The sequence below is a fragment of the Sinocyclocheilus rhinocerous genome, unplaced genomic scaffold (genome assembly GCF_001515625.1).
Source record: "Sinocyclocheilus rhinocerous isolate Xijiao unplaced genomic scaffold, SAMN03320098_v1.1 scaffold2480, whole genome shotgun sequence".
Lineage (NCBI taxonomy): Eukaryota > Metazoa > Chordata > Actinopteri > Cypriniformes > Cyprinidae > Sinocyclocheilus > Sinocyclocheilus rhinocerous.
Window position 1 is genome coordinate 3714 of NW_015629523.1, and position 23576 is coordinate 27289.

Genomic DNA, 23576 nt, shown 5'->3' on the forward strand with positions numbered 1-23576 from the left:
CTTACTGGAACAGAAATAATTCTGTTTTTCTTATAATAAAATTCTTAATGACTTTATTTCTGGCCAAACAGACATTTTTATTGTAGTAAATTGTTCTGGCATTATTAGTATTATTATATTTTATAATTGTCCATTCAATTTTAATATTATTAGAAAAAATGCACAAAAATCTATGTTTTACTGTAAATAAACCGCTTTCATTCACTACAGCAGGTATTAAAGTACATGGGCTTGTGCGTTGAATGTAGCAATGTGTTACTCAACCACAAGATGGCAGCAAAAAACGATTTATTTTAATGACAGGCCGCAAGGTGCATTTCATACTGCAATGCGTTAGTCCTCCAATAGATGGCAGCAAAATACTTATTCCAGAAACGAGCCAAGTGTCTTGTTCTCGTGTTACAGCAGTAGAGAGCGTCTCAATGTTGAAGTAGGCTTACTGGAACAGAAATAATTCTGTTTTTCTTATAATAAAATTCTTAATGACTTTATTTCTGGCCAAACAGACATTTTTATTGTAGTAAATTGTTTTGGTTAAAAATCCTGAAATTAGACAAAGCAACATAATAGTGCTTCATAATAGATTGAGGTCTGAGAGACGGGAGATACTGAGAATTTAACTTTTATTAACAACAATTGTAGGTGACAAACTGTTCATTGATCAACAATAAATTAAGAGGAGGCATATTAAATATCAGCATAATGACAATCTCAACTCTTTTTTTTTTAAAGTCATTAAAGAAAAAAAAGACACTTCAGTAGGGAAAAAAATATCACCTAAATACAACATGGTCAGTGCTCTCAGAAGAATACAATCCAGCATGTTACAAACCATCTCTTCTGTGTTTGTGCACTTTACTATTCTTGTACACTTTTAGGGGTTTTTACTGTCCAAAGCAGCACTTAACAGAGGCTCCTTCTTCATTCCCTACCTCCAGACTAGATCAAGTTTTTACCAGTTCCACCAACATCTGTCCATAAGCACTGAATCAGCAGAAAATTCCAACTCAAAATCAGATCAGACGTCCACAGATGAAATAATCAGCACATGTTCCAGCAGCAGATCACGTCCCGGAGGCTCGTAGACCCTGTTTCTGCATGATATTCCAGAGTTTGTGGAGGTTGGACTGAGTGATGAAGTCGTCTGGTTTGAGCTGCAGCGCACGGAGGTAGTTGCTCTCAGCTTCCTTCAGCTTCCCATTAAGATGGAGGATCGCCCCGAGATTCATCAGAGCTGCTGGATGCTGGGAAATCGAGAAACAGATAATCAGGATAAGGATGGCTAAAAATAAATAAAACAGTAGAGGCAACAAATATGATTGAAGACGGTGCTTTAATCTTAAAGAATATCATAAAATGAGATGTTTGTTATTAAATAATGCATGTAAAAAGAATCATTAATTCTGCTAGGTAACGTTATAACATCTAATAGAATGAATAAAGTATGTGCTTACATCAGGTCTTAAATCTGCTGCCTTCCCATAATACCTTTCAGCAGCCTCATTCAGACTGGCCTGTCTGTGGACAAACACACACAATAAGTTATTATTATTATTATTAGCAACAACAACAAGTGTTTAACGATATAAAATGTCATTATGTCCATGTATTTCTTTGTCAAGTGGCTATGGATGTGGATGATGAAACAAGTGGAGTCCACCTGCAAACCACCTGAAACTAAACTCTGCAGATGTAGCTGTGAGTTTTTGAGAGAAACACACACACACACACACACACCTGAGCATATGAGCAGCGCTGAACACCACGTCAAACTCAGAACTGTCCAGCTCTGCAGCTCTCTGAGCCATCACTGCTGCCTCTCCCAGACGAGACTCTTCCAACAGAAACTGACCTGACAGACAGAAAGAAACATAGATGAGCTCACAGGATTGAAAACAACTCAAACACAGCAGGCCAGAAGCCCACAGGTCAAACAGTCAGAGATCAGTGCTGAACAAGCATCCAAAAACACACAGAGACAAAGAAAGGGAGAGTGGCGGATGAAGGAGGACATCAGGCATAGTGAACCACAGTATATAAAATCAGTATCTCTCTATATAAAAATAATCGGAATTGTTATAATCATAATAACTTACAACATATAATTTTCTTAATAGAATTATAAATTATAAATACATTTATTTAAATTATTTACATAAAATCAGTATAATAGTGATAATAATAATACAAATCTAAAATAATTTAATTAAATTTATTCATAAATAAAATAAATAAATGGTGGAATATTTAAAGACACTATCAAATAAAATGTCAAGTGCAATTGAGCACTTTATTAAACAAATTAGAAGGGAATGAAATCAATCAGAAAGGAAATCAGATTGTACTGTAATGCATATAGCAGTTTCCTCTCGCAGGATCCAGCTCTATTGCCTTCAGGAAGTAATGCTCTGCTTCAGACTTCTGTCCCTGTGGAGAAATTAAGAAATAATTACACCTGCACCCAACGTTATTAATAAAAGAACACAGTCATAACCAGACCCTTTAAATTTGTGCTATATATGACGCTAGACAATATCAAAGTGTGGGAAAGTATACCTTCTTTATGGTTAGAACATTTTCTAATAAAGTACACTTCCTTTACGGTTCAGTGCTGATTGCTTCCATGTTGGTGTTACCTTTGCAAATGTTCTTGTCATAAGCAGTGTGGTTATATTAGGCTTGCTTCACTGAACTGTGGCAAACACTTCAGATAAAAGAATAAAAAATATACCCTGGAAAGCCGAGGCATTTCATGCTCTCCTTCATACGGTTCCAGAAAAGCATTCAACTACATCCAAGAGCGTTTATCAAATGCATAGACCTATAATACTTAAAGTCAAGGTTTCAAAAAAACTCTAAATGGCTTCAGATTTGAATCCAAAAGGGTAAATACAAAACAAGCTGTTTTAGCCTTAGATTTAATCTATCAACTAAAGCATTAAATTAGCTTTCAAGGTTTTCAGGGACATATTTTCAATAGAACAAACCTTCAAGTTCAAAACAGACTGCTAAACTCTATACAAGGCTGGACAGAAAAGTAAAAAAGAAAAGTAAATGTCCCGAACTGTTCAAGTAGAACATGCCATAACTTATATAGTCATTTTATATAGCACTTAAATAGTCATTTTGTCTGACGCTGTCCTGAACGTTTGACAGAGTGACCTAGCTAATTCACAGCAGTTCTTTGACAGCTGGTCAAAAGTTCACCAGTAACCCGTTTTCAATAAGGAAAGAGAGTAATTACATTAAGCGCAAGGCTTGAAGGATAATAACCAGTTTTAAGCTGTGTGTATTTAGCGGACAGGCTGGTGAGGGGATGTTAAAGCGAGCAAACAGTCTGGACTCTTGACCAGCCGTGCTGAGACACAAACCCAGATCAGATTAGAGAGATGATATGAGATATCACGTCCTGGAGAGACACAGCTGCTCGACCTTTCTTCATCACCTCTCTCCATTTACATCATAGTGGTCAGAGAGGAAAATATCATAAGCGACTCGGCAACGGTTATATCGTATGCAGACAGAGACAGGGTAGTGAAAGGGGTGGAATATAAATGTGGAAATTTGAAAAGACAGGTTTTAAAGGTATCACCACAATGATGTTGGTGTCTGAGAGATGTTTGTGTGTCAATGTTCCTCTCAAGGACAAAGCGATTAAAAGAAACCTCAGCACTAAGAGTCTCATGAAGGGTCATCTGTGGCTCAAAAGATTTTAATAACCAGATATCTTTGGAGTCTTCTTTCCACTTGGTCTCCCCTTTTCATAGTTTGAAATGATAACCGAATTATTTAATATTTAATTAAGCTTTCATAAATCCATTTAGCTTCAAGATTTCACATTCATACCGAAAATTTATTAGCAGCCACAGTGTGTTAAAATACAGCAGAAAAAAAGCCCGAGACCACTAGTAAAAATGCTTCTATTTTACCTAAACATGAATATAACCCTATAATAATAACAATAAATAATAATAATAATAATAAACAATTATTCTACCTTGTAATATAGTTCATTAGCCCCTGGGCTTACACATTGCGATTTTAATTGCAAGTAAACAAAATAAAGAAATAAATAGGTTTTTTTGTTTTGTTTTTTTGAGGTTTAAATATTATTATTTTTTATTTTTATAATTAATGCTGTCTCAGACTTTCAGGCACCACTGTATATTTTGTTTTATCTTCCACATGATATTCACAATGACCGTTGAAATTATCCCCAATTTTCTTTGACAGAAGAAAAGCTGACAAACACAAAGGGGTAATAATGCACTTGACAGTTTGACTCACTATGATAGACAGCAGTTTTCCATAGGTCAGGTGGGCAGGAATATGGTCAGGTTTGGCCTTCAGAGATTCTCTGTACCAGTGCCCTGCCTCCTCTAGATTATTCAGTCTCATATATGCCTCACCTGTGGGCCAAAGTCAGAGAGACGTGTAAAATTACCTAGAATTCCCTGCACTTCATGCCAACAAATCTAATGCAGATGTCATGGGATGAGTTTGAGGAGTTATGGAAAACCTTTTGATTGGCAGACATAAAAACTTTTGGAGCAATATGTTTGCAATCATACAATGTAACTGAATTTGACTCGGGCACAAAGAAGAACATGTGACTCTAAGCAACTGAGCTTGCCAAAGACTACAAGTTAAAATTGCAATACCAAGCTCTTTTTCTTTACTCCCTAAGAAACGCATAATATAAAATGTACACTTGAATGGACTCTAAAGTTACTTTGGATAAAAGCGTCTGCCAAATGAATAAATGTAAGCTCATCACATCTCTGGACACTGAATCAGTAACACAAGGACACATTATTTATGTATCAGATTCCAGTCACATCTCCAGATGTCTTTTTTCATCCTAACAGAAAGAGAGGAGGAATATTGCGGCATAAACTGCAAAGGAAAAAAAATAATCTGAGATGGTATAAATACAGTATAAAAAGATATAAATATCTTTTCTTAACACATATGGGGGTTGAAGAACACATTAAACAGAGCATATTCGTTTCGATTGGTTGGTTTGAAATCCTAGGAAAAATGTGATAAGTCATAATACTGTTTTCATAATACTGTTACTAAGTTGTCAAAGATTTGTGAATGAGCATCTATAAATTTAATATATATTTAATACAATTTAATTATATTATATATATTATATTTCATATTAACTATAAATAAATAATTAAATATAAGAATATAAAATAATCTAAATTTAATATATTAAAATTCCTCTGTGGAAAAAATCCATGAAGATGAGCACATAACCCTAAATTAATTAAATTAAGTTAGTTTATCATAGAATTTATTTAGAGTGTTATGCAAGTGTTTTTTCATCTTAAATAAAAACATCTGAATGCACTGAGAGATAAACACTGACCCATCATATTGTATAAACTCTGCGGTGCAAACTGTCGTGGCATTTTTTGCACAGCCTCTTTATACATGGACAGTGCCTCCTGAGGATGACAAACAAAAACAACCTGTCATAATGAGACAATGAGAACTGATAATTATGAACAACCAGGGAACAATTCATCCAATAACATCATTGCATGCATCAATACTGGTTGTACTTGCAGATTTTGATGAATACCTCGTGCTGGCCCTGCTCATGAAGCAGCTTGCCGAGGTTGTACAAGCAGCTGGTGACGGAGCTCTTATGGGCATGAGGGTCCTTCAGGTTCTCATCAGGGATGTCAGCACAAGTGTGAAAGGTGCGCTTGGCCTCTTCGACATTCCCCTGGGAGACCAGGATGATGCCCACGTTCAAGTATGCAGCTGTGAAAGAGGACAAAAGGGAGAACTAATAAAAAAAAAAAAAAGAGACTGAATTATCCAAAACCTCACATACTTGTACAAATGAAAGCCCATTTATTCCAGTAACAGACTCTTTGGAGGGTCAAAATGGTGAAACTGAAGAGCTGAACTCACAGGCCAGAGTCGGTCTGCTCCCGATGGCCAGTTTATAGTAATGCAGAGCCTCAGAGAATCGCTCGCTCTCCTGCAGCAGCAAACCACTGCATGAAATAAAGCACACATTGCTTTTAAACTTGAGAAGTGATATGTGAAGTAAGAGGTTTGTGCGAGGACCAGAATGTGATGAAACATTGAGGTCTCTGCTCCTCTCCAGGGTTAATGAGTGTTAGAGGGGTCTCACGCTTTTTAAAGCCTGCAAATAAGAACTAATGAAATCCCCGTCACATACACAAGCCCTGAGCAAGAGATATAGCAAACACCTCCACTGCTCCTCAAACTCCCAGTCTCGATTTCTGAATGCTAAGTATGACTCTCCCCCTACAAAATGTTTTAACTTTTGTTTACCATTTTGGGGCCACCTTTATAAAAATTAAATGCACTAGAGTAATCAACAATATTATGGCACATTTCCATATTGTGTACATCTGTTGATGTCTGCTGCCCTGCAAGTCACGTTAAATGGATTATGTCAGTTCCCATGGAAAACTGGCTCAGATAAAGTGCTGCATGACCTTGACAAAACCAACACTCCCAAAATACTGTCCTGTGAATACAGCGAGAAAGAGAGCGGTGCAGTCAACCATGCAACATACTTTGTTTGCTTATTTCTGGTCAAATTAAATGAAATCGAATTAAATCAAATCAAATCAAACAAAAAGTAGACATTAAAGTATCAGCTAAAATAGTATTTGAACAATTAAGTAAATATAATTAAGCTGCATTTGTTTTGTATAAATAAAGCCCGATTTTCAAGCAAAATATTTCACACAATAAAGTTTGATAGTTTACCAAAATAAATTGAAATAAAACTGATTAAAAATGAAATACTCTGTTTAAATACCAAGAACTCAAACGGAATATAAATCTTTAGCAACTAAAACATTATGCACGTTATGCATGAATGAAAAATCATTCTATAACAAAATATACTATATAATATATAAAATATACTTTCTGGGTGTCAAACATCAGTAGACCATTTTCATGATTAATGTTTTACATCCACTAAAAATCACCTTAAGACCAGCTGGTTACGTCACTGCTAGAAAAAGACTCAGAAAGGTAAAGTTAATTCTCAAAAAAGGGTTAGTATCATTGGTTTTCAGAAGCCAATTGGCTTGATATTTTTTTATTATTATATTATTTTAATTTTTTTAACCTGCAACCACAATCAGACATTTTAAGTGTGGCGTAGTTGTAAAAAAAACATGTGTTTATGTACTCACAGGTTGTAGAGCATATCTGCCATATTTCCACGGTAATAAAGAGCATTTCTATAAGCTCTCTCTGCCTCAGCCATCTTTCCCTGGTTCTTCAGGACATTACCCAGGTTACCCCAAGCTAAGAGAAACAAATGAAAGAAATTTCACTAGTATTTATTTTTGCAGTACTATCATATCTGATATTGCAAAATTCGAGCTCTTCAAACTCACCTTTAGCAGGGTTTACAGCAATGCCAGACCTGTACAGCATCTCCTCGCTCTGCCAGTCCTGGTTCCTCCTCACAGTCTTCAGGCTGTAGAGGAGCACCAGACCTGCAGCACAGCTCAGCAGGAACGCTCTGGAGTATCTCGACCTGCAGCGAACAAACATGCTCCTCAACCCTACGGTCACGAGCAGACAGAAGCCCATACTGGGGATGTACAGCACCCGCTCGGCCACCACAAAGCCCACGTAGAAGAACATATTAGTGGCTGGGATGAAGGGCAAAACTAGCAGCCCAAGGGAAAAGACCACCACACTCTCTGTGGCTGGGAGAGATTTTTGTGGGGCTCTGAGAGTTTTATGATATCCATTTCTTTTGGGAGAGTTTGAGTCCCTGTAGTGATTGTCATCATGATTATGACTGTATCCATTAGTTGCAGACTTTCCATTGCTCATATGTGATTTTCCATTGGTTTCGCTAATTTTAGAGGACTGTAGCGATGGGTTTCTCAAGCCAAAGCATGACAGGAGAGAGAATCCCGAGTAAAACAAAACCGACTGAAGATTCCGCCAATCAGCGATGGATCTAAGCAGAGGAATGGCATCCATTGACCAATCGAAGCTGAGTTTGTCAGGGCAGAGGAGGAGCCAGGCATTGACAGCTGGCATGTACAGGAACGTGAGCACTCTGGTCAGGAGATGAGGCGAGTCGGCTGCAGGGTTGTCCGAGTTGGAGAAGTTCGGAGGCTTGTTGCCCATCCAGTAAAACCGAGCTGCTAGCAGAATCATTCCAAAACCAACCAGCCATGCTAGACTGACCAGCAAGCTCATGTTCTTCCTCTAGAAATGACGAGAATGAAATGTATCTGTCAGTGCGCTCTCTTAAAACACTCATTTTCATTTGTCCACTAACAACAATCAAAAGTGGACATATCTCATAACAGTATACCACCACAATATCTCGCACAATGTATTGTGTTTAATAGCATTTATAGATGGAGAAAACAATGGTGGAAATGACATTAAGATTTTAACACAGAATTAAATGGCTGACACTGTTGTTGCTTTGGTAAACAAGAACACTAGCCTTCGAAAAAAATCTTTTGGAGTGGTGAAAATACTCTGACAATTTCCACATAAATACTGAAATTGTTTTATTTTTATATGTCACTATTTGTTTTTAAATACATAAATCATATTTAAATGATAGTAAGGAATAGGATTTTCATATTTCAGATCGAAAGTTTGGGTCCGGGACAAGCATGTACACATAAAAAGTCTTAAAAGTAGCAAAAATAAATGACTTGGTAAAAAACAAAAAAAATCCCAAGACTGCTTAATGTGACGCTCATATAACAAAAAGTTAAAAGAAAAAAGAAAACAACTCATGGCGCATTAAAAGAAGAAAAACACCCCTTTGCATTTATACTATATACTACATACTGCATACTGAACAGTCCTTTGAGTGTAAAATTGAAACATCTTTTCTTGTATAATTGCCTCTGAGCACAGAACATCAGCTGACTGAGTGTATATTAGGGAAGTCGAGCTCAAAGACTGGGGAAATTAGATGCCACAAATATCGATTTCTTTATTTCACACACAACGGGTCAGAAACTTATGGACTAAAGCCACGATCGATCCTCTGCCCCCACTGAGCATGACACTGAACTGAACTGAATGAGTATACCATTTCATCACCTGTTTTTGTTCCCGCTCTTTTGTACTAAACTGTAAAATCAATCTTAGATTGGAGATGCCATAAAGACCTTATAAACGGAGATGTGAAGGACAATCACCAGACAAACAGCAATTGTCCTGCAGGAAAATATTCTTCTCAGCTTATAAAGTTTCTGCATGAAGCCGTGTTTCAACTTAGTAACTAAAATAAAAAAAATGCATAAAACACAACAAATAAGCTCTGTATTTAATGCAAAATCCAGACAGAAATGGTCAGGGTGTTGGAGGAGGACGTTGATGAACTGAACTCACTACGCTGCAGAGGACAAAGGAAGTGCTTGTTTTAGCTGCTGCTAATCACGCCACTCATAATGAGGAAGGTTGTGGGTTTACAGCCTTCTCCATTGGGACACCGCCCAAATTCAATCAGGATCTTTCAGTTTTTAACATCAAGAAAAAGGTAGGAGCTACTACAGTCTAAATAACATCAATATATATAACAACTCAGACAGATCATGCATCTAAAAGTCATTACACACCAGAAATGAACTGTATTCATGGAAATGTGAGATCCACGGCATCATTTCACAGCTGAATTTCCTGTCACAGCAAACATGCAGTCACATTAATCAAATTGTTGACTGTTATGAGCAAATCTTCCCACACGCACAACATTGAGACAAATGAGCCAAAATATTGTGTCATCAATAATGTCATCGTTGAATTACCTTAAAAGAGACTCCGAAGCATTTCTCGGGAAGCTTAAAAGACTCATTTACCTCGCTAATCAGTCTTTCAACTTTTTGCATTTTCCCACTAAAAGTTCAATAATAAAATTAGCATTTTCTAATTTTTCTGGAATAAGACAGGTTGGCTGGTGGTGTGGAGATCCTCCGCTAAACCAGCAGCCATGTGCTATGCAGAAAAAGGGCAGAATGCATTCCAGACAATCACCCGAGCTTTATCTCATCTCAGTCCGATTAGAGAGCAAATGGGATGAAAAACTGCCCTCTATCTGCATTGTGCGCTCATACGGGCGATCCTCAAAACTAATCTACAGCTTATTGTTTTAGACTCACACCGCATTCTGCTCAAATCAAAGCAATATCATATATCAGGGGTGTTTGTAGCCTCTGGAATATCAATAAGGGCGCCCTATCTGTTTCCATTACCCTGATACGCATTCATTACCGTGTGAATTTAAAGTCTAAGACGTGTGGCATTAAATAAGTCAGAACCTGTGGGATCTTTTATTGTTGACCGTTCCTTCTGCATTTAATGAGGCCCCTCTGAAACACTGAAAGCCAATGAGCCGATTTTACACCATGGGACTAAGAGTAAACGTGAAAGTGCTTTGATAAAGAGAAAGAGAGGAAGTGAGGGCATGGTTTCCTTTCCTCTCTACTCTTCCTCCTCATCCTCCTTTTTCTCCCTCTGTTTGCATTCCCAAGCGCTCGTGGCCATCTGGAGGATTTGTAATCTCTCCCTGTCGCCCCTCTTGTGCGCCTCATGATTACCAGCAAGAAAAGCCGGAGACATGGGCAGAGAGGCCATGATAAAGAGCCCAGATGTGCTGTGGGGTTGGCATCTGTGCACAGAATCTGGGCTGGTAAGATTACCCTTGTATTATTGTCTGGAAACGGGTGGAGGAGAGCTGCAAAAAAATTCCCATTTATCATAATATGGATAAAAAGGAACATTTAAAGATAGCTTTGTATATTATACAGAACAGATAATGAGTTTAAGTGTGATAATTCCCACGTTCATGTGTACGTGTGTTCATGTGTTTTGAATATGGATATTTTTCTTACAGAAACGCATCGATTCGCTACAGGAGGCCTTTGTTCACCCCCCGGAGCCGTGTGAGACACTTTTTGTTTTTTATACATGGGCGATTTTTATTTAACTTCTTTTGGACTGAAGCAATGCAACACCCGCTGACTGCAATGATAGAGCTTGAAAGATCAAAGACAATTTTTTATATAACTCCGACTGGATTTGTCTGAAAGAAGAAAGTCATATACACCTAGGATGCTTCGGGGGTGATTAAAACGCAAAAATAATTTTCATTTTTGGGTGAACTAACCCTTTAATAGATTACATTATTAGGCTACTTTGACCATCGCCCACTATAGATCAACTAACATAGGTGAGAATCAAGAAATTTCATGATATAGTTAATGCGTTTGGGAATATTTCGAATAAAAAGGGAAAAAATAAATAAAACATAAGAACATAAGTGCTATTGTGGCTGCTGTGTGTCACATGACGACCCCCCTAAACTAATTTTAGTTATTTTCCAAGGGAACATTTCTAATTTTCAATTATATTTTTAAATCTCTATTTTTACATTCTATTTCAATTAACAAAAAAACATTACAAAAATATGTTTTCCAAGATGGGTAGGAACTTTGAGTTTCTAGCATTCAAGATTTAAGCTGAACTACACTTTAATCTAGACAGACAGACAGACAGACAGACAGACAGACAGACAGACAGACAGACAGACAGACAGACAGACAGACAGACAGACAGACAGACAGACAGACAGACAGACAGACAGACAGACAGACAGACAGACAGACATCAATTAACAAAAAAACATTACAAAAATATGTTTTCCAAGATGGGTAGGAACTTTGAGTTTCTAGCATTCAAGATTTAAGCTGAACTACACTTTAATCTAGACTCTGGACATACATATATATACATACATACATACATATATATAAAACTATTTTGTATTATAAGTTTCAGGACCTGGTTTTGTACCACCTCAGAGCTCCTGTCGCATTTTTGCTTGGACTTCAGGCAGATTCACACAATGAGAATCAGTTCTCACCTTCAGCACCATCATTACCGCTTGCTGGAGTCTCAGACGATGCACAACACAGAGGTCATAAACGGCTGACATGGCCAGAACAGTCACTCCCTGCTCCTTCCATAGCAAGGCAGCCGCAGCAGCACCCAAACTCCCAGACAGCCACAGCGCTTTCCGCCATACAACCCCGCTCGAGTGCACTGCGTTGGCCCTCAGACAGCAGTACTGGGCATAAGAGATCAGGGACAACAAGAAGCAAAAAGCTGCACCCACATCTGCTCGTCCCACCACCCCAGCTACCGCTTCAGTGTGTATGGGATGAGAGGCGAAGAGCAGACCCGCCAATAGAGTCCATGGTCCTCCACCCAGCAGGGGATGACAGAATGCAGTGAAGAGTGCAGTGACGCAGCAGTGCAAGACCACGTTGACCAGGTGGTAGCCCCAGGGGTCCAAGCTGCCCAGGGCATAGTTGAGGCGGAAAGAGAGGGTGCAGAGGGGGCGGAAAGACTTGTGGCTGCCGCTGTGGGTGAGCAGAGTGCCCCAGAAGTCATCGTACAGAATGTTAGTCCAAGGAGTGTCCGGTAGGAGGTCTTGGTTGGTTTTGATTGCTCGGCTAAAGAAGATGGAAAGAGAAAAGAAAAAAAGACGTAGCATAATAAATGAGTGCCATATTGCATGAAAAAGACATTTAGAAAAAACATTAACACTAAAAGTGGCACTAAATGACATTTCTTTGTTTATAAACTAAATTTATTCATTGACGATTTTTAATTGATTGACAGTCCTAGTTTTGACAACAATTATTGGAGGATGCCATTATATCCAGCATCAAATATAATCTTAACATTTTAAATACACAATCTCACCCAATATATATAAAATTAATATTATACAGCAATACATCCTAATGGCATCCTAATACAGCTTTTCTGTAATAAGGACTGTAAATAATAACAGCGCCTGTGATCTGATTGTATTTAACAGTGTTTTAAATAAAGCCATCACTATCCTGCTGTCCCTGCAGTGACAGTAGCACAATATATGTGCTTTCTTAATGTATGCACCAGTTTAATGTATTTTTTTCATTTGTGATTGGCGATGGAGTGGGAGTGGAGCTGATTTGAATTTAATTTAAATTAAAATGATCTCCAAAGGGCGAGATTGAAAGCCAAGGCCACAGGGGAATGAACATGGGCACATTTATTTTATCTCAGAGTACAAAAGAATGAAAAGTGAGGCGAACGAGACTCTATATGTCCTTTAAATAAAATAAAACAAAAGAAAGTCAGAGGGGAGATCTTACAGTAGCTAGAAGGCAGTGATATGGAATTCAATAAACATCCAACAAAAATACATCTTAAAAAAATAAATACCACCCCACCCAATAAAAAAAGAGAACGAAAGAATAGTACTTTTTTCAGTTTGTATTTCAGTGGTAGTTAATACATCAAGCCTTCATTACAAGTGGCGCAGTTTCCTGTGACCCATATCTCTGTCTATAGAGCTCTCTGTGACTCCATGAGAAAGCCTGCACTTGTTTTCGACTCAGGAAACACAATGCTGGGAAAGTGAAGAGATCGACAGCCTCCATCACGCTATGTATGAACCCTGCAGTGAGGTGATGGTTTAGTACCCTGATCATCACACACCATCAGACGCCACATATCACAAACGTTACTCCACATATTTGGCATTTTCTTTATTGTATTGACATTCTATTGAGTCTATTCAAGTGCCAAATAAAGAAAATACAATAAAAAATACATGACATATACACTTCTATAATATATAAAACATAAATTAAATAAATTAAATAAATATTTTTGCTTTAACAATAAAAAGCCGTAATTATATTAAAAGTCTAAATTATATTATATTACACTACATTAGATGAATCTCCGTAGCCCTTTGTGCATTTCTAGACAGTTTTAGAAATGGACCACAGTGTTTGCAAACATGTGTACATTATTAACACTTATCTGGAATTATGTAGGTGCTTATGTCATGCATATTTGATTATGAGGTAATCTTGTTCTAATTGGGCCATGGCAAATCAGATTACTGTGAATATTGCGTGGTCCATTATAAGCAGCTTTACTCTGAGGTCATGGCTGAAGGTATTAGCAAATACCATGTACTGCTCTAAAAACTATTACAAACACACTCAGAAGCAGTGATGTAGACAGACAAACAAACGTACCCCGTGTGTTGATATTTTGTGTGGTCCAATCAAACTTATATAACCAAAGATGCTCATCGGTAAACAGCTGTAACACTGTCCACTTGAGTGTCTCCAAAATATTTAAGTTTTATAGCGAAGCTCTACGTCTCCACTTACCATTCCTTATTTGACCCAAAGATAAGCAGTGCCTGAGAAAACTGGTTGTTTTGAATAACAGTAATGAGGCTGAGTTATGAGTTTTATCTGTGGACCTTGAGGAGGAAACGCAGCCGTGATGGCCTGTAAATTTACGTTTTCCTAAAATCCAAAATATGTAATTTGTCTCCTCGAGGGACTGGAAAAATGCAGGCCTATCTTGGAGAATCTATCCCTTCTCAGTGGTAATACAATTTACACCACATATATTTAAAGTTTTCAGCTTCCAGTGGTTATAATCTCTATAAATCACTTGTGAGTCGCCTTACAAAGCCTCTCAGTCACTGAGAGTTCAGAAGGTTAATGCAGTTGACTGTGAGGGCGGCTTGATGTGAAGTCATTAGTCATTTCCAACGTAGCCTGTGCTATGAAAGTAATTAGATTAAACGTGCAGCTGAGGGTATAAGGAAAAGTTATGTTGTACATTGTTCATAAGCAGTCAGTATATATTGTACATATTCTCAAAATAAAATAGTCAGAGGGTTGCCAAAACAACTAATTGGCCCTATATAATTTAGACTAGCTTCAGTTGGCACTTTGATTAAATGTAAACATTCCAGGTAAAATAATAAAATACATAAATATTTGTATTGATTTAATGTAATAATAATTAATGATAATAATAACAATAATAGTTTTCATTAATCAACAAATGTGTTTGCATGAAATTGTTAATCACAAATACAATTGATATATTATTATTAATAATAATAATAATAATTATTATTATTATTATATTTTTATTTATTTGTATCAACATTACTTTATTAAAAATAAAATTATTATTTTTATTAATAATAATCATAATAATAATTTTTTAAAAGATAGTATTCTACCATCTGTCAAACAGCTAAAGTACAGCATATTAGCAAATGTGAAAAAAAAAAAAAACACACTGCACTGCCCCTCATTTTGGCAGATTAGTGCAGAGTATTGGAGTGGGACGGAGCGGTTTTGCATCCCTGCACAGGGGAACATGGCTGTGGTGTTAATCTGACGCTAACAGGATTACAGGCATATCATAGAGCCAGAGTAATTTAGAGGCACAGCTGGAGGACAAGGTCTTAATCACTTTAAATCTGTCCCAACAGAGATGCGTGCAACCCTTGTGTTTGTAGTTTTAACAAACTCTGTAATGAAAAGCAATCAGCTGGTTGACCGTCTTAGAAAATGAATGAACTAAAATGTTACTTATCTTAATATGAAGCAATAACTGTAAATACTGGTGAACTGGTGTAAATACAGTCTTTACAACCCCTTACTGGCAAGTATTCATAAACTTTCTACAGAAAACAATTCTGGAGGAAATTGGCATCAAAAACACACTCATAGATGTCACTGCATTTACAAATGCTGGACCACTATGATGGATTGGTTTCATTTAATTCATGCTGGCACGAGTTCCCCTATTTCTTTAAAGAAACCAAGTGTAAAAACATCCATTAGGCCATAAAGCAAAAGTATAAGATGTTATAATGTAGTATGTGAAGCATCTCCTCAAAAGAGAATGACAACACAAAATAAGTAGTAAAAAATCTAAAATACTTGGTAATATAATTGCTAGAACATTAATTTAACTAATCACTTCACTGCATTCACTAAAAACTATGATTTCTCAAGGTGTCACTGATACTTCAGGTTTTTATAATGGTTTGAACCCACATCCACCACCCAGTCTATATTTCAGTTGTTGAGGAGACATCAGTGTTGTGTTATGGTACACAACATCTGATATACATCATAAACTCATTACAGCAGAAATGCCTGATCCTGCTGATCCTTTCTCCCATATGGCTTCTGGCTAGAACATCACCACCAAATCACTGTGCGCTCCACTTTTAATCAGCAACAATATCTCATGTCATCCATCTGAAAGGCTAAGTATGCAACCTATCCATCACCAGTAAAAAAAAAATGGCTTATGTTTAAATGGTTGAAATTAGGTTTGTATACAATATAAAGTGTCTACATAAGAATTTATTTACAAGAAGAACCGTTAAAGAAGCCTTTGATTGTTTGGTCACAACAATGTAAATTCAAAGGAATTTTTTCATTATTAATGATTTTAATAGGCAGTGCACTGCACAGTTAAAGGGCAGTGCCACCATTCATCAACATACATTCACGTTAAAGGCATCTATAGGGGTCATGCAGTGAACACAAGCAAAAAACTGAAGTAAAGAGGCAGTGATCAAAGCCACTAGGCACTGACAGCTGGCCAGATGTTAAAGCCAACTCTGGTATGAGCATTTAACTAGGCCAAGATCTTGATTAAGATTTAGTTCTCTTGTCCACTGGAACCCATTCATGAGCGCAAAAAAATATATAACAACCAATCGGATCACAAAGTTTTTTTCCCAGCCATCAAAGATATCATATACCTAAATACAAAGATAAATAGATACAAGGATAAATAATAAATAGAAAAATAGAATATCAAACAGACAAATAATAAAAACAATAGAAAAATAGATTCAAATAGAAATCAACTAACTGAAATAAATAACTTTTATCCTACAGGGAACAGAAACGTTCCCCTAATTGAAGCATCAGTATATCTATTCTGCTTTGGAGAGAAAAATACACATTGCTCACATTCAAACTCAAAGAGACAGCAACTGCAGACAAAGAAAGAGAGAAAAAAAAAAAAAAAACATGTGAGGCACTGATGGCCCTCTTACAAACAGCACTGACTCACAATCATTTTAATGATCATCACTTTGACAATTGATCTGAGAGCTTCCTCACTACAGCAGAACCGACACTCATCTGCAGCACGAGCCATCTGGGCTAATCCCAGAGCGATGTCATGCTAATGGAATAGCCATTTCTCTCAGCACAAAGAAGTCTTGTTAGCTCAATGATGGATGATGTCCATAAGAAGCCCAGTGGCAGAGGTAGCCACAGAGAGAACCGCAGTTAAAGGAAGTCAATGCCTTATAAAACTGACTGCAGTCCAGTCAATCAGACAAATCGCCTGGCTGTACTGAGGATTTAAAATGGAGTATCTCACATCTTAAAAGCTCTGACACTTAAATAAATCAAGCCTAATTGAGTAACTAAGTAATCAAATAGCTGAGAGCAGGTATGTTTTATATACTCTGAAAACTTCCAGAAAGTACTGCCACTGAGATGAATGAGAATGCTTGATTCCTCCAGATAGTACAGACATCCTTGATAATAATGCAATGTACCGGTAATATAACATATATATATATATTTTTTTTTTTACAATTTATTGTTATATATTAAGAGGGACATAAAAAAATACTTTACAGGTTCTGCAAACCTGCTACTGTAAAAGCCATAAAAAGCCCTGATTTCCTCACTTCCAATATAGACCCTGCAAAACCTCACCGTCTGAATGCTGTGATGGATATGTGAAGCTGCACATCTGGAAAAGTGTGAGCTTGAAGTGTTTCTTGGCCCTCAATTGAGGTGCTTTTAATGAAAATATATATGCAGGCCTTCTCTGCATATAAAATGTGAATGGAGCACAAATGCTCTTGCCAGGCAATGACTGGAGCTTTAACAGTGATAGTTTTCATAACATAAATGGCTTCTATAAAATCCAGTTAAAGCTAGATTTATAGGGCCACCCAACTGGGCACCAGTGCCTGGAACACAAATGCATGTTCAAAATGTACATTACAGGGAAGTAACTACGCAGTGAAATATTATCAGCTGCATATCCTGATCCGCATCTTATGTTGTCTGGATAGGCAATAATTGAGTCTGAGGAGTTAATTAAAAGCGAATGTCTACATTGTCTACTCCGTGGTGATAAATGATGGCCCTGATTAAATTCTGACAGTGACCGGCTCTCCCAGCAACAAACCATGTCTGTCTACTCACTGCCTTATCGTACAAATCAAAATGTAATCTAGAAGAACCACCCCAGGGACTGATGCTAATTTGATGGCACTTGAATTCTGTTGCCTCTAATGATCATATGTGGTTCTACTCCATTCCCCATAATATAATATCTGCAAGCAAATAAACTAGACACCTTTTTATTTTTTTTTGCCATTTTCACAATTACTTTAATTAGCTGGTGCCAAGTTTAGTTTATTTCACTCTTAAAATAATTAAATAAATCGATAGATAAAATAAAGGCTTGTGCATGTTACATTTTTACAATTACTTTAATTAGCTTGTCCCAAGTTTCGTTTATCTCACTCTAAATAAATAAATAAATACATAAAACCAAGTAAGTTCTGCAAGAATGTAAACTAGACCCTATTAACTTTATTTACTATTCTTTTCTTTGCCATTTTTACAATTACTTTTACAGGTCCCAAGTTTTCAGTTCCCACAAATATCATACAGTTGTCCTATAAGACTAAACGCACGTGTAACCTGCTTCGTACAAATTTTGCACATACTAAATACTATTTGGTTTCATCTCTAGATTTAATCTAGTGCAGTGACATTCACATAATAAGAGTCTAAATACTTTTTGGCCCACATTATAGCTATTTTTACTCTAGTAAAATTATTACTCTGTCTTTCTGAATCTTACTCTTATCTTGCATCTGTATGATAACATGTCTGGTGTTATCAGGAGGAGCAAGGTAAGCTGGTAATCTGGATGTCACAGTGACCTAAAAAGCTCCCACCTGCTCGAGGAAAAGACAGCTGAATGTATTCAGACTCCAGTGGGGGATGAGAGTTAAAGGGGTCATATGATGCTGCTAAAAAGAACATTATTTTGTGTATTTGGTGTAATGAAATGTGTTTATGCGGTTTAAAGTTAAAAAAACACATTATTTTCCACATACTGTACATTATTGTTTCTCCTCTATGCCCCGCCTTTTTGAAACGCGTCGATTTTTACAAAGCTCATCGGTCTGAAAAAAGCGAGGTGTACAGATCCATAAATGAAGAACTTTCATTGTCAGACTGGCCCAGACTAGTCATTAAAGACACAAAACTCACAAGAAAGAGAACAAAACAGAGAATGGAGGGCAGAAAGAGAAAAGCCTAGACCTATTCATCACATTCTATTCTCCATCCGTGTTCATCATCCATTCCTCTCTGACCTCTCTTTCTCTTTTTGTAACAGTTTTCAGGACATCCACTAATTGGCTAGCAACCAGCTGTGTCCCGAAACAACCTTTTCCTCTAAAAAACCACACAGGCCTACAGAACAGCAAACACTTCTATGGCTTACGCATGTTACAAATCTGCCATGGTTTGAATTAGAGCTTGTGTAATATTCCACTCATCTGCCACTTATTCCCATATTAAACACCACAGGGAATCTTCACTGAGCGAGGCAAAGAACATCAATTCAGAACATTTAATGCCGTAAGCCAATATGCCTGAGGTGAGTGGACTTGACGGCCAATCAGAATCCACTCGACTTGGAATGGAAAAAAACTGCAGCTTGTCAACTCCTTGTATTTGACCTACAGTAGTTTCAGCTTTTTATTAAATGAAATTGCTACTTTTATCTAATTTTATTTTTATTTTTTCAGATTTAGAGGTGCCCACTTTTAAATCAATGAATTCCTGATGGATAAAATTAGCTGCATTTATCACCACATTGAACACTGTTTTACTTAGAAATGTCACATTACGGATGTCAAATGGATTGTGAACTGCAATCCACATTCACTTTGAGTTGGCAAGAGAGGGATGAAGATAATGACTAAAATGAGGAGGAAACGAGAAAGACAGAAAAAAAGATGAATAAAAAGTGAGAAGAGATATTACATGCTGGCGAAACATTCTGCTGGATCATAGTGATTTAACTTGTGTACTGCGAATTTTGCTCCATATCGAGTGGTAGAAATGTCCATTTCATCAAAAACTGACAGATGATGTCTGAGAATGGCCATGAGTGTCATATCGGAGAGCGATTCAGAGATCACACACTCCAAGGCAGATAAACACAGCAGGCAGAAGTTTATCTAAATCCCACTCTGCAATCAAGCAAGGCCAGATAAAACACAAACTCCAGGACCTGATGGTGTGATGTTACTAGAGCCAGACACCGCATGAGGAATAATACTATCTGTGAGCCAGATAAGAGAAAAACAGCATTGAGGAATAAGCAAGGGGTCCTTTTTCAGCTCATGGTTTGAAAAATACTTCTCAAATCCAGTTAAAATCGAATGGAACGTAAACATTACATTCTCATCATTTATGAAAACTAGATTTGAAAAATTTGTCAATTTAAAAAGAATCATCATCAAAATCATGAACATATTAACATATGACCAACCAATCAAAACTGAGGTCATTTACATAAGTTTATAGCATGGTCGCTAAAACAAACAGAAAGGTGGTAGAAAATGGTCATGTAAAACACAAAAACATTATATACATACATAATAAAATGCTACAAAAACCCCTCACAGTCTGTCTGACATTTCTCAAAAGCGCGCACACAAACCCTCCGCACCTGAACAATAAATTAATGGTTTCATCTGACCGGTAATGGCATTGCATAGCAATGAGAGCGCTGCAGACAGTGTACCTAAACAAGTCCTCATATCACTGCAATCTCTTTACACAGCAGGCGAAACGCTCTATGCGCCTCTTATCTAGGGGAAACAGGAAAAGCAAACAGATTGCTTCCGGACTAGTGATGAATTACAGACCCTAAAAGATTTGAATAGGAATGAAATATGACCCGAATGTGGTTACTAATGATGCCCTATCGCTCAGAGCAGAATAAAAGCAAAAACACAAAGCAAAAGACAAGCCCCCTCCCTACATACACAGCATATCATTAAGATAATGTAGGTTGAATGATGTAGTACAGGTCATATGTATAAAATGATGAAGTTGCAGCTCTCCCTCAGGGAAGGTTACTTGGATATGGGAATTTTTAGACGCTTTCTTTGTTCTTCGGAAATCAAATCCTCAATTCGGAGTGTCCACATCACAAAAAAAGCTACATTTCTCTAAATGTTCACAATATTCCTCCACAGTTACATCCTAAAAAAAATACTGAGGGTATATAATGGGAAACGCATTAATGGCTCAGCGCTGGAGGGTTACAGGTGTGAGAAATACAGCAGAGGGCCTCTTAAAACTATAACATTTCCTTCTCGTCTTGTTTGCTTTGCTTTTTACAAAGTGAGAGGCTATAAAAACATCCCCTCAAATTAGGAATTCAAAAACGACGTGCCTTTTGAAGCAGCAGTAATTACCTAGAAATGCATTTGAGCTTAAGAGCGTGGAGAATTTGGCTGAATAGACTAGACGCGATGATGGACTTTGCTGCCACGCTCTGTGACACGGCCTAATGAATCTCTATTGAACTCATAAAGCAGCGGGGCATGGAGATGTGACATTTCACGTAATTTATAAAATCCATCCAGGAAAGCGAAATTAGAGGCTCTCATTAGGTTGCAGGTAGCTTTGGCAGTATGCAAATGAATAATGTCAAGCACAGAGAACCATTAGCACAAACAAAGCTGGAAAAAAAGGGAAACCTCTAGCACAGACTTCATGAAAAATTGAACATTGTTTGATTTATAACTGGTCATACATGCAGATTTTATTTCCTTGTATTTATTTATTTAGCAGCTTGATTTTTTTTTGTACATAAAAAGCAAAAGTACTATACTGAGGAAATTAAAAACAATCTGAACCATTTTTTGTTTCTTACCACAAATAAAGCTGACAAAAACTGAAAAACTCTAGCACAGACTTCAACTGCCCATACATTACAAAAAAAAAAAATTTTTGGCAGCTTAATTTTTTGCACATAAAAAACTAAACTACTGAGGAAATTAAGAACAATTAAAAAATTTTTGTTGCTTATTAGCACAGATAAAGCATTCAAAATTTGAACAACTCTAGCACAGACCTTTTCATGAAAAATAATTTACTTGCTGGAACACTCAAGAAATGTTTATGAATATTTATAAATAGACATACATGCTTGATATTTTTTTTATTTATTTTTTTTTGCACAAAATCACCAGAACCACTTTACAAATTAAAAGAAATTTAAACCATTTTGTTTACTATTTACATACTTAAATGTTTATGCAAGCCATTATTTACAGAGGGTTCCAAAAGTCTGAAACCTCACTGAAAATCTGGGATTCATAATCTAATTCAAACCAGGAAAATAAAGTTTTAGGATTTTGACGAATGTAAAACATTGTGGCGTAAAATTAATGAGAAATACATTAGATTCTGCATTATTTCTAGGTCACTAATAACATTTGTGACATGGACCATGACACTGGCCATAATTTGTAATGGAAAAACTGTATTAAATTAGACAAATGCAAAACGGAAGCAATTTCACTGGTGGTCTTGAACTGTTTATCTTCTGATGCTCAAAGATCAAAGATCTTTTTATCAATTATTTCAATACAAGAAATAATCAGCAGCGTTTAACGGGGCTTGGGATTTGATTCAGTTGACTCACTCCTTCCTAACAGATGACCAGGAGCAAACGGTCCACAGGAACCATGATCACCCCGTGATTAACCTGTCAAGCAGGGCGTCCAATTATCACTGCATGACACCGTGTTGATGGATCCCCTTTATATCCACACACACAGACACACATTGAGCTCAACAGGATTATGACTGTCATTAATCTCTACCTGAGCAGAAGGCATCAATTCATTAGAGAATTTGTCAGTCAGATGCACAGAACTGACATTGAGAACGGAGGATTTATTTTTGTGTGCTCCCTTAATTCCAAATTGGCACCAGGCTGGTGAGGAAGTGTTTGAAAGAGAAGAGAACCAAGGAAAGAGGAAGACAAAGACAGGAGGAGGCAGAGAGTGCTGATAGCGGGAGCTGCCGAAAGATGATACACAATCGTCATCGATCACACAGACAGCAAACAGCTACGAATGTGTGTAATCTGTGGGGGCTTGTGAGGGTTTGAATTTCCCCCAACTGTGGCGAGTTTTTATGCCCACCTATCTGTTTGTGGAGAAGGCAGATGCCAGTGCACTTTGACACCAGTGCAGGCAGAGCTCACAAATGTTGGGCTAAAATGTGTGTGGTCCCTCAGCCTGAGGTTATCATCATTAATGGAAAATATTATGAAGACAAAAACTAAACTCATAAATATGTACTACAATATAAACAAATTGAATAGAATATAAATGTTTAATCAGTGCCGGATGATCTGATTTAAACAAGAGAGGGGAAGGGATCGTCTGATCCAGTGAAAGCTGCTGACTCATATGACAGTAGTTACAATTTACAGCCAAGTGGACTTTATTGTTGTTGGGAATTAACCCGAAATCTGATTCAGCATTAAGAATAACGTAGTTTTTTTATAAACTGTAGACAGATGGTACAACG

General features: G+C 37.1%; 1 protein-coding gene across 2 annotated transcripts in view; it reads right to left on the minus strand.

Moving 5' to 3' along the window:
- Window positions 1-606: 606 nt before the first annotated feature.
- The window catches only part of tmtc2a (transmembrane O-mannosyltransferase targeting cadherins 2a), a 29499-nt gene continuing 6529 nt past the window's right edge, over window positions 607-23576 (minus strand). The window contains exons 2-13 of one of the 2 annotated variants that reach the window (XM_016551157.1): window positions 11927-12518; window positions 7413-8244; window positions 7206-7320; window positions 5935-6020; window positions 5597-5781; window positions 5381-5459; window positions 4288-4409; window positions 2346-2427; window positions 1738-1852; window positions 1455-1518; window positions 1038-1244; window positions 607-999 (exon numbers count right to left, since the gene is read on the minus strand). In XM_016551157.1, coding sequence (XP_016406643.1) covers window positions 1065-1244; window positions 1455-1518; window positions 1738-1852; window positions 2346-2427; window positions 4288-4409; window positions 5381-5459; window positions 5597-5781; window positions 5935-6020; window positions 7206-7320; window positions 7413-8244; window positions 11927-12518 — 2452 coding nt within the window. In that variant the 3' untranslated portion in view covers window positions 607-999; window positions 1038-1064. Of the gene's footprint in view, window positions 1245-1454; window positions 1519-1737; window positions 1853-2345; window positions 2428-4287; window positions 4410-5380; window positions 5460-5596; window positions 5782-5934; window positions 6021-7205; window positions 7321-7412; window positions 8245-11926; window positions 12519-23576 lie in introns of both variants that reach the window. The other variant, XM_016551156.1, reaches the window with a different exon arrangement.